The sequence below is a fragment of the Porites lutea genome, chromosome 3 (assembly GCF_958299795.1).
Source record: "Porites lutea chromosome 3, jaPorLute2.1, whole genome shotgun sequence".
Taxonomy (NCBI): Eukaryota; Metazoa; Cnidaria; class Anthozoa; order Scleractinia; family Poritidae; genus Porites; species Porites lutea.
The window spans coordinates 34,553,042-34,564,673 of record NC_133203.1 but is presented as its reverse complement, the minus strand read 5'-3'; the positions used below and the strand labels follow the sequence as shown (position 1 = coordinate 34,564,673).

Sequence of the window (11,632 nt, the reverse complement as noted above, 5' to 3'; positions counted from 1 at the left end):
TGTCGGGATTTGCGGGGTTTGACTGTATTAGGGAGCTTAAGATGCGGACGTTTTCGCGGTGACGGCGACGTGACAGCCCAGGTGGACTGGGCCAGAGGTTGCCGTTCTCGCGCCAAAATTGATTTGCTTAAGATTCTCTTGACGGCGTCCGAGACTTCGTCGAGTACATCGGCTGTACTTTCTGAGATTCAATCGCTTTTGTTTGTAGCATGGCCGCATTTGAAGATTTTCGACAACTTCTCATTCTTTACTACGACGCTAAGTTGATCAACGATGAAGATTTCGTTCTCCTTTACGACATGTTTCCGTCGAGAAATCCAAGTTTTCCTTACTACGAGTACGCTTGCTTTGACCTGAACAACATGAGTGAGGCAGAGTGTAAGGCCGAATTTAGGTTTGAGAAAAAAGACCTTCCGACTCTGGCAGAAGCCTTGCAGATCCCACCATCCTTCAAACTACGCCAGGGAAGCGTAGTAAGTGGAATGGAAGGCCTTTGCATACTCCTAAGACGGCTCGCCTATCCTTGTAGATTTGGCGACATGGTACCTCGTTTCGGCAAACCAGTACCGGTGCTATCCATGGTCACAAATCATGTGATTGATTATATTTACACCATCCATGGACATTGCATAACCCGCTGGAATGACGCACTGCTTAACCCACCTGCATTGGATACTTATGCTCGATCAGTTCACGCTAAAGGGGCTGCTCTCCAGAACTGTTTTGGCTTTGTTGATGGCACTGTGAGACCTATAGCCAGACCAGACGAGCACCAGAGGATGATGTATAATGGTCATAAACGGGTGCACGCCATTAAATTCCAATCTGTTGCCTTACCGAATGGATTGATCGCAAACCTTTACGGCCCCGTGGGTAAAGATCTTTTTAACTTGCTCTCATTTATAACTAAATGTCAGGTTTATGAAAAGAGCAACTCAAACGGAAAAGGTACAAACATGGTTTCGGAGGGTAGTTGTTTTCCCCTTCAAGTGTCTGTTTTATAGTATAATCTACGACAAACGCCTTTAGTGATCAGGGCAATGAAAGAAGCGTTGCATGATGAAAAACAATGATATTCCATGAAACAAACCTAATACTTTTAACTTCTTCTTCCAGAGGGCAAAAGGCATGATGCAGGTATGCTGGCAGAATCTGGTCTCTTGCATGACTTGGAACGCCATGCATTTTCGACAGGGGGTCAGCCTCTATGCATATATGGGGATCCTGCATATCCCCTCAGGGTTCACCTGCAAGGACCATTCCAAGGTGCTGCTCTCACACCTCAGATGGAGATGTTCAATGGATCGATGAGCTCTGTTCGAGTGTCAGTGGAGTGGCTATTTGGAGACATTTTAAACTATTTTAAATTCCTTGATTTTAAAAAGAACCTTAAAGTTGGCTTAAGTAATATTGGTAAAACATATGTCGTATGTGCTCTCATGCGAAATGCCCTAACATGCCTATATGGTAATCAAACCTCAGAACTTTTTGAATTAGACCCCCCACGCCTCCAGGAGTATTTCAGGTGACCTAAAAACATTCGCTATATTTATTCGGTTACTGCCTCAATATACACTGAAGCAGCGATAGTCACACAACTGGTTAACACTTTCCTCCCAGAATCAGCCCTGGTGGGTGGGGGGAGGGGGTGGTGGCACTTTCGGATTTTTTGTGTTGGGGTGTCCTGCTGGGACCCTGGAACCCTTAACCTATACCAGAGCTAGTTCAGCTGAATTTTGCTACCCTATACTAGACTTAAGTTCCCAAAATCCCCCTGCCACTATCCTAGAGTAGCTTTTCGGTTAAGTTGCGTAAATTCAAACTTGTCGATTCGATTTTTATTTTTAGTGGCAGTTCCTGGTTTCCCTAATCTAGACTAAAACCTCCCCGCCCACCCCCCCCCCCCCCCCCCCCTGCTTGGGGAAACAGCACAACCTATAAAAGATCATACATTGTATTATACAAAGCAGACATATTGTTCCACAAAAAATAAAAGCAGTTGTTACCATTTGCATCCACTTATACAACAAATGGTATGTCATTTAGTTTAATGCTCAGTTGTTCAAAAGTTAGATAGTGTTATCCAGCACATAAATCACTATAACGATTTCATTAGAGGAGGAGCACTTTCCGCCATTTGAAAAACTGGGCCCAGTTTAATGCTGATAAAGGCAAGTACTTTCAAAGTTGAGGCATCTCTAATATCAAGTTTAACAACTTATACATTGTTTACACAAATGTAAGTATTGAAGAAATAAACCTTTTCACAATACAATGATTTTTGTCAGTTCAAAAAATCAAATCAAATTTATATTTTGCAATGTAGTCAGGGCTTTCAATAATCACTTGACTCAATTTAATATATGACATATTTTCATAGCCAGTATTCTGATAGGGTAATCACCTGATTGACACATGCATAATACAGCTAAATTCAAACTGGATCAATGAAACTAAAAAAAAATGTGATTATGATAATGATAACTCAACAATCAACTACCACTCTAGCAGAAATGGAGTTAAAAGAACAGTTGAATGCAAAATTATGTCACTAACAAGAGAAAAATTACAATAGTGCCATAGTTCAAAAAGAGAAGTTGCAATAAAAAATGTTAACGCTTTTCCTTGGGAGCCAACCTCTCAATCAAAGCTAACATAGCCTGTGATTGCTGCTGCTGCTGGTTTAACATAGACTGCATAAACTGTAGTGTTTGCTGTTGGTTTCTTTGCTGCTGTCTATGCTGTTCTTCTTGTTGTTGCTGAATAATCTTTAGCATATCTTGCTGCATTTTTGTTTGCTACTCTGATGTACGAGATCCTCTTGCCTCTTCCTGCTTTCTTATTTCAATTTCTTCTCTTTTTAATGCCATCTCTTCTTCTGCTTTCTTTTGCAAGTATCCAATAGCATCTCCTGTACTTTTCCTGCTTTTCTTTGCTAGAACCACTCCATTTGTTTTCTCCACCCGTTTTTGAGTTTCTCCCATGGTTTCCATTGCCTTGAACCGCATTTCTTCAGCTGTTGCCTTCTCTTTCTGAAGGCTTTGCTTTTTGTTGCCAGTTGAAGGCTTATTTTTAGCTTCTTCCTCTTTTTCACACAGCTCCTCCAGCAGAGTATCTATCTCTTGTATTTCTGGACTAATACCACTTGCTCTTTCTTCCTCCCTATGTTTTGCTTTGAATTTGGACATTAGAAGATTGAGATCTCTCAACGACCTTTTGTTCACATTGAATTTGCATTGGGTGAGGTTATTGAGTCTTGTGGCAATCTCATCCCACAATTTTCCTCTCTCCGGGCTCCCCTTTCTGATTTCAAAAAGATCTGATCCCCTGACCTCTCTCAAAAATAATGTATCATGTTGATTTGTCCACTCCATTGTGCTGAAAGAGGGAATTAAAGTTTATTTTAGCACTTTATTTCAAAAACTGTGGAAACAGTAGTTTTCCTCTTCCAAACTGAATCCTTGTATTGATTTATTGAATATTTGCTGGATGAAATTGTTCTGTTTAATACGCACTGTACGTATCCACATAAATTATTGCTCTAAATTCACAGCACTTCATCGAAGAAATATTTCAAGTGTGGTTATACAAGCCTTAAGAGTACATTTACATATCGATGAGCTATGTAGTGGATTTGTTGGCTAAGTGTAAAAAAGTTCAGAACAAAATATTTATCTCTGCACTTTTTAGCAGCCTCCAGAACTCCAAAATTCTTTATCGCCTAAGACAATTCTGATTCAATATGCTACTAAGAAATAAAAAAATGTATTGGAGTCAGTAAAATATATTATATATATAATTGTTTTACAAGAAAAAATTCGTTGAACGTAACAGCTTATTTATCTTTACAGACTTACTTAGATTGTTTTGTCTTCACTGAACTAGCTTCAGAGTCTTCGGTCATTTTCCTGAGTTATATCTGTCAAGAGAGCACAAAAAGCCGCTAGAGTTACTTGGCACATCCCCAGGTGGTTTGTGCTAATAAAGAAACTGAAAAAAAAGCAAGGAATGAAGAATACAAGAAAGAAATAGCGGTATAAATACTCACGTTTTCACTGCGACGGCAAAATCCCCAAACTGACGTCGCCGACGTGAGGGCGACGGCGGGAATGTTGGAAATCGCATGCGCAGTTAAACTCGCCCCAATCCTAATCGGTCTTTACGTCGCCGTCGCGTGGAAAACGTCCTCATCTTAAGCTCCCTATTATTTCTGGGGCGGAGAGTATCGCTTATTATTAAAAATTGAATGATTTGATAATGTAATTCTAGTGCTCTGATTGGCTTAGCCATCATGGTATATGACCCATTATTAATCATTCAAAATATTTCCCCGATTCTGATTGGCTAAAAGTACACGCATAATTCGCCATAACCACCTTTTTATGACAAAATTTGGAAGAATTTTGCGTTTAATGAACCGATGACGTGAAAAGTGCAGCTTTCTTACAGGTTAATGCACCTTTAACCGAGAAGACCCAGGGACGACGTTGAGTTGTTTTGGTTGTGAAAACAAAATGGCGGACATTTCACTCATTTCAAAAGCAAGAACTAAGCAAAAAAATAGCTAAAAACATGGCAAGAACAGCAAGACGACAACTCGAAGGGCGACATCTGCTACTTGGAGAATATTTGCCGAGTTGAACAACCCTAAACGTGCACTGTCGAGGATGAACTTAACATCGATAGAGGTAAGCATGTTTTAGCTATGTTTTTAAACTAGGAATTTTGAATGAATAATAAAACAATTATTGAATTCGACTTTCGTATCATATGAAGAATTATGGGGATCTCGGAGGGTGTTATCCGCCTCGGCCTACGGTCTCGACGAATAACACCCTCCTCGATCTCCATAATTCTTCGTAAGATACTCAGCCTCATTCATTAATTGTTAATTATACCATGCTCTCCAAATATGGTAACTGTACGCGTTTGCTCAAAATTAAAAACAAGATGAAAATAGGTTGTTTTTACATGTCAAGCCGGGACGAATTCTCGATATTTGTGGGCGTTTTTAATAGAACAATTATTCCACTCGCGGCTACCATCTCATATCCAAAGCACACTCATGTAATAATTGTTAATTATACCGAGGACTTCGTTATATAGAGGTTCTACTGTATTTCAGGTGATAACACTCCCCTCTCATTAATGACTGTCCTGCGCTTGATTCCTCAGGCAACATCACATGTGGCCGGCCGGGTTGAGTTTTGTTGCTTCTCACCCTTATTCCGCCATCGCCGCCAAAACAACACATCACTCCCACGTTAATCCTGCCAGCTGCGCAGGGTAAATTTGAGCCACAATGGTACACAAAGAACCACTTTGTGGATGAGCTAACGCCACTAAATCGTTATTTATTTATTTATTTACTTATTTACTTATCTCTTGTGACCCGAGGGGTAAAAAAATAAAAATTCCAGCGTCCAATTTGTCTGAGTGGCAGAGGAAGGTGGCACGAAATTTTCAGTTATATTCTTTTAAATTCAGAGAGAATGAGCTGTCCCTCTTGGTCTAAATGGAATACTTTCCATTGCTTACAGGACAAACACGGCTTTATCTTTTTATGAACCTGATTCAAAGGAGCTACTGTTAATTAAGGTGGTTTTTGTGCATCCGTGTGTATAAAAAGAAATAAATTTTATAAATGACTCACAGCGATAATTCAGGTCAATATACACTGATTTTTTACTTGACCAGTTGGTAATGTTGTTCATTCCAGTGCATTTATAAGCCCCTGCTTGTTTTTCTTGGATATCAGCATTACGGAGAAGGGAAATTAAGGTGTCCTCTCGATCCAGTTGCTCTGAGATGTAAAAACCTTCAGATCCGTTGCTGATTTGTTTGTTACTTGGATTGTACCAAACTACACGAGGACGAGGCCATCCCTTGAAGGTACACTTCAGTTCCATTTCTCTCGTGTCAGGATAGTAGTCAAGGGGAGATCTTGTCCTATATATTCTCTGAACTGGAACTGACAAGGAATTCTTCGTCTTAATTTCAAAGCTCGTAAGTCATGCACCCAGTAATTTAAACTAGGGAGCTTAATTAAGTGACCAGCTCGAAAGCCTAAGCTCCTTTGGCCACTGCGCACATTTTATCTTTTATCAGGATTTATGTAATTTGCTGGTTTTTTTCTTCTTGTTTTGGTAATATATTTGTAATTTTTATAACAACCTCTTGAATTAGTGCAAAAAAAATATCAAAATCTGAAATGTGAAAATCTTAACCACCACGACGACAACGTCAAAAAACAATTAGTTTTAACATGAAAACAACAGTTGCTGCACGTGCATCAATAATATATACAATAATAATAAGCTTCTTAGTACATTTCTTTGACGTTCACTGCACGACTATGAAGTGAAACCTCCTATCGTGACGTTATAGAGAAAGTGAACATACGACGACGAATTCTCCTTTTTCTTTCTGAACCTGGATAAAGTCCTTAAGAATTCGCCTACATTTGACAAATTAAGCAGCTCCAAATAGACGCGATAACATTTGAAATGAGGCAAATTTAATTTTTTAGCGACGATTTCACTGCCGTCGTCGTCGTCGTTGCTTAGCTCATGATTTTTAAGATACCTACAGTCAAACGGAGCAGCCGTGTTTTACTCCACGCCTTGTTCATTTGCAGAAAGTCATTTTTGTGGCACAAATCTGCCATGCTGGAGAGCGAGTCCCTGCGCACTGAGTCAAGCCAAACAAAAAGCTAACATCATTTAAAATGATTCCTTTGTTTGTTGTTTGTCATGTCCCTTTGCTTTTCTTGCCCTCCATCATGGCATGAGCAACTAGAGTTTCGCGGTGAACCATGTTCAAGTGAGGTGATTCAGCTGGCTATAACTTCAACCGTTTTTACGCTCAATTCAACCGTAAAAATTGCCTCAGCTGAGCTTGAATCTGCCTAAACCTGTTACTTGGCCCTCATGGGATTCGTCACGGATTAAATCCATTTAAAAATAAGACAAAAAAAGTAATTCACTATAATACAAAATAACATACTTACTGGCATATTTTATTGAAAAGCATTCACGTGACAGATTTTTATCCTTTGAATTGTTTTGATGTAAGAATAGACCGTTATTGGCACTGAGGTTTCTTTCAAGGTCCTGCCAGGTCATGTCTTGTACTTTTCCCCCATTCTTAATCGAGCAGTTGAAAGTCACATTAGAGTCTTTTGGCGTTACTGTACGGGTTTTTGTCTCCAAAGGAGGTTGACATTTCTGTGCACTTAATTCACAGTCTAGGTTCCCTGTGGGTGACACATCTATCGCGTAAAAACAGAAAGAATAAACAGGGAAATTCTTTATTTCATCAAACATTCGCAATTTCGGTTTCTGGGAAACTGCCCACCTACCCCTCCCCTAAACCATCATTTTGCCCTAAGCGAGAAGTAAATGTTAACGTTAACTTAGGGGAGGGGTAGGTGGGCCGTTTCCCAGAAACCGAAATTGATCCAAACATTCATTAACTAACACAAACCTCCACACAAACACTACCACAGGGCACCCAACGACGGTTTCCTCCTAAATACATTGAAAACATTTTTCAGGCTATCCAGAGTACTTTTACATCGCTAGAAATGCATTTTCAGTAGTGCTATAAAATTTGTATCTGTTCGGTCGTCCAAGGGCAACTTGAGTCTTTTCGAAATCATTAGGGCTTCAGTATTACTTTCCCGAAAATTTTAGTTGCAACTTAACGCTTAAGTGTTCAGTACTCGATGGAAAGAAAGTCGACTAAACGGCGTACGACACAGAGTGGCTATGAACTAAAGGTAAGGGAGCTTTTTGAATCAATATTTCGCGTGATCATGCTTTTTTTTCTTAGCGTTATAGATTCGAATACATGTGATAAAATTCTAACAATAAGGGCCCGAATCACATGTAATTATGCAAGAAATCTCGACCTTCGTTATCTTAAAGGCTACTAGTACAGATAGACAAACAAGAAGACTTCATATCTTTAAGATTTTTGCCTTTATTTGGCATCAGATAATACACTAATAATTCTAGTATATTCCGACCAAATGACCTCTGAATCCCGAACCCAAACATAGCGCGCTTGGCTGCCTCTGGGTTTACTTATACACAAAGCGTACAGAATATATCATTTTTACCGAATTACTTACAAAGATAACCTACCTTGGATCCAAAGACTCATCAAAGAACAAAGTAAAAGGAATTTAAGGATACAAAGTTTGAGATCTTTTAGTACGTAGTCATTCTCCATGTCTTTACACTGTTTTTCTACTTGCGTGCGAAGTGCTTTGGTGCCAGCTGGTGCCAGTAGAACTTCCTCAATATTTTAATTGAGGAGAGGGGAGTAGTATCTAAAACGTGCAAGTAAAGCAGTAAGTGACATGAATTACAGATAAAATACTAGATATAATACTAAATGACATGCACTACTTGCCTTCTACCTCTGTTAGTAGCTGAAGCTGTATTTTTCACCGAAATTTATACAAAAGGAAAAAAAGTTGAACTCATTATTCAGAATTTGCACCTATCGCAATATTCAAATGAAAATAAATATGGACTTGCGTGTCAATATCTTATGCATTATCAGCTGGCTCTGTGACTTTTGCTTAACAACCTCCCACACTCATTTGGCAGTTGTCAAAATTGGTTCTTCATTTACCCAGGCTGGGACGGACAGCTGCGTAAGAGTGAGTGTCTGTAAATATCGAGCACCTGGCGGCCACGGTCAAAAATTAAATTTCGCTCATATCTTGTCCATAGATAGGTATGTCCAGGTATTAGTAAGAAACTAAACGTGGTGTAGTTTGTTTTTCAAAAGGCCGCTTGGATTTGGCGAAAATCGACAAAATTAATTTTCGTGGTCGGCGACTTGAAAACAACAAAAATTTGAGGCAAAATGAGGGGGTCTCAAAACTTCGCTCGCGCGAAAAACGGAAGAAAGCGAGGTAAAATATTCCCCGATAAATCAATTTATAATTAACAATTATTCTTTGAAATCGAGGTGAATAGTGGCAACATATTTTGTGGCGAGGTAAATATTCCTAAAGCCACTATTCACCGAGATTGAAAAGAATAATTGTTTTAGTATATACACACGAAAAGATCTCAACAAAATCAGAGAGGAAACCATTAAAAAGTACGATTTGATTGACAGATCAGGTCAGCTAGACACGCGATAGTTTAAAAATAGATCTTTGTAGAATTTTCAAACATGGCAATTCACGAGCTTATCACTTCGCAGACAACAGCGTAATGACTTAAATGGAACCGCTAAAAGTTTGAATTGTTTCCTTACCTGAGAAGAAAAGAAGAGCTTTGTTGTTTTCTGTTGACTCGCCCAAGTTTATAGCCGAAAAGTTTGTTGTGTCGTTCTTCGCATGAAATGCTGACAAAAATGCCGATTCGGTTCCTCGAGGTAAGACGTCGTCTTCATGTAGCATTCTTGCTCGTGTTTACTTGAAATGTAGAATTTCTGCAAACATTTGCTTTCAAATTTGTCTGTCATAAATAAACTTCGTTTTTGGGCCAAATTTTTCTTGTTAGGAAGCGCTGAGTTCATGAAACGGCCTCTTCTAGGCGAATAAACCGGAGTTGTAAACAATCCATCGACTTCAAAACTCAACAACTCTAAATGGAAAAACGCCGTTTTGAATCCTTCGAAGTCTTTTCTTGCCTGAAAAAAGTCAACCCTAGGATTTTGTCGACCTTTAAAAGATCTTTCTCTAAGAAAATGGAAAAAAACGAGCTCACACATTATCGACTCGCTAAGAGGTGAATCCGAGATAGCGAACCAATCAGATTGCTTAAATCACCAAGATCACTGAGTGTGTACATACTAAAGGGTTTTAGCCCTGGTATGGCGGTTAATTCTTATCTTAACGATTATGTGGAAGGTAAACAATTTTATTTTAGTTTTGGTTCTTTTTCGACTGAACGAAGTTTAAATTTAGGCTTAAAGTCGCGATTTAATTTTTAGGCATGTGCTACACCTTGGTTTTTCCTGTTTTCAAAGTTATTTGTTCAATTATACAACAACTGAAAGGCTACATATTAATCTGGCTACCAACAGTACTTGATTTAAAAGTGTACGGGTGGTCAAGTATTGACTAAGGGATTTGGAAAACATCAAAATCATACTTGTATGACGTCACTTCTCGCGTCAGTGAATTTCAAAATGGCGAGTAAGCTGTTCATCGAAGAGGCAGATAAAAATTTCGATTTTATCACGGAAATACTGTTCCGATTTCTTGGATTTTGAGATTTTAAGGTTTCTATTGTCATGGAAAACTAAACTTAAGTACTTTTTTGGAATGAAATGTCCATTGGAATAATGAATTTTAAAAATTCCTTTCTATCGTCGAGCAAATTTGACAGACATTCATACTGACCGGTCACACTTTTAAGGGCCAGTGCACAGCAAGATTGAGGAGTTTACACGCAGCAATAGGAGGTTCATCATAGGATGTATTATACTTTACATTGTGCGTATTTTCAGCTCTTCAGAGCTGGTGGAACCCTATATCAGACAGGTATTTGTGAGAGACTGTGAGCATTGAATCTTGTTGCTTTACCGCATTTTAATACTGCATTGGGCATACACCTGTAATTCTGTAATTAAATCCCGAAAACCAATAAAAGGTTTCGTTTAATTATTTTTGGGAGGTAAACCCAGTGGAGATTTTAGGGTAATAATATTGATGATTAAGACGATGTACAAAAGACGAGTTTAACTTTCGCCAGTGGGTCACTGGTAAGCGCGTATTTCAAAGCTATAGAGTACTAAAGCGATGACGTCATAAAAACGAAATTTCTGAAATTATGGGATTTGTCAGGATATTCTGAAAGAACAATGTCCTAGAGGCCTACTTACCAAAAATGAGCATTTCGGGGCAAATTGTCTCTGAGATGTTAGCCGGTTAAATTCAGAAAACTCCATACAAACCCTTCTAATTTTTTTTTCGTCGACCCAAAAAAAAATTAGAAGGGTTTGTATGGAGTTTTCTAAGCATAACTGGGCTACTATCTCAGGGACAATTTACCCAGAAATGCTCATTTTTGGCAAATAGGCCTCTTGGGCATTGTTCTTTCAGAATATCCTGACAAATCCCATAATTTCAAAAATTTCATTTTTATGACGTCACACTTTAGTACTCTATTTCGCATTATTTCGGGTTCAACGGGCTGGCTCGATGTTCATAATCGATCGAACTAGCTTTACTGAATTTGGTGGAGAATTATGAGATCAACAGAGGCCCACACTCGAAAGGACTGATATGAAGTTAGGCCCATTTAATTAGCAAAAGAATATATGAAATACAAACATGCGTCATCTGTGACTGGAACATCCTATTCTGGAGACTGGACCTTGCCTAGTTTAAAGAAAAAAAAGATTTAAGTTTTGATTACCTCGCCGGTTCTGTGAAATAGATGGCGATCCCGCAACACATCCCGCGAAACATATTAACAAAATTATACAATCACGGACACAACATATCAAAACGGTTTACACAAGCAGATTATAGCAACACCAAAGCTCACACACATTCGATCAAATAAGTGATATTTAACGATATTTGCTAGCTTCTTAGCTTTCCCTCGGCCTCGCTCGTCCAAATAACTGTCGTATCCCTTGCTAAATTGCACAAGCG

The 11,632-nt window shown here is 38.9% G+C and overlaps 1 protein-coding gene and 1 pseudogene across 1 annotated transcript; one reads left to right on the top strand and one right to left on the bottom strand.

Annotated features, from left to right (window-relative positions):
• The first annotated feature begins 209 nt into the window (after positions 1–209).
• On the top strand, positions 210–1,529 carry LOC140929666 (uncharacterized). The gene is made up of 2 exons (XM_073379402.1): positions 210–873; positions 1,117–1,529. Exons 1-2 carry the CDS (start codon positions 210–212, stop codon positions 1,527–1,529), a joined length of 1,077 nt encoding a protein of 358 aa, XP_073235503.1.
• A 1,081-nt stretch (positions 1,530–2,610) lies between these two features.
• Positions 2,611–3,932, bottom strand: LOC140929665 (uncharacterized; annotated as a pseudogene).
• Positions 3,933–11,632: the final 7,700 nt, after the last annotated feature.

What these genes read in the sequence shown, in the direction of transcription:
- LOC140929666 (XM_073379402.1), top strand. Translation starts at nt 210, where the DNA reads ATGGCCGCATTTGAAGATTTTCGACAACTTCTCATTCTTTACTACGAC. An exon ending in AAACCTTTACGGCCCCGTGG is followed by an intron (nt 874 to 1,116) that starts GTAAAGATCTTT and finishes TTCTTCTTCCAG; the next exon opens with AGGGCAAAAGGCATGATGCA.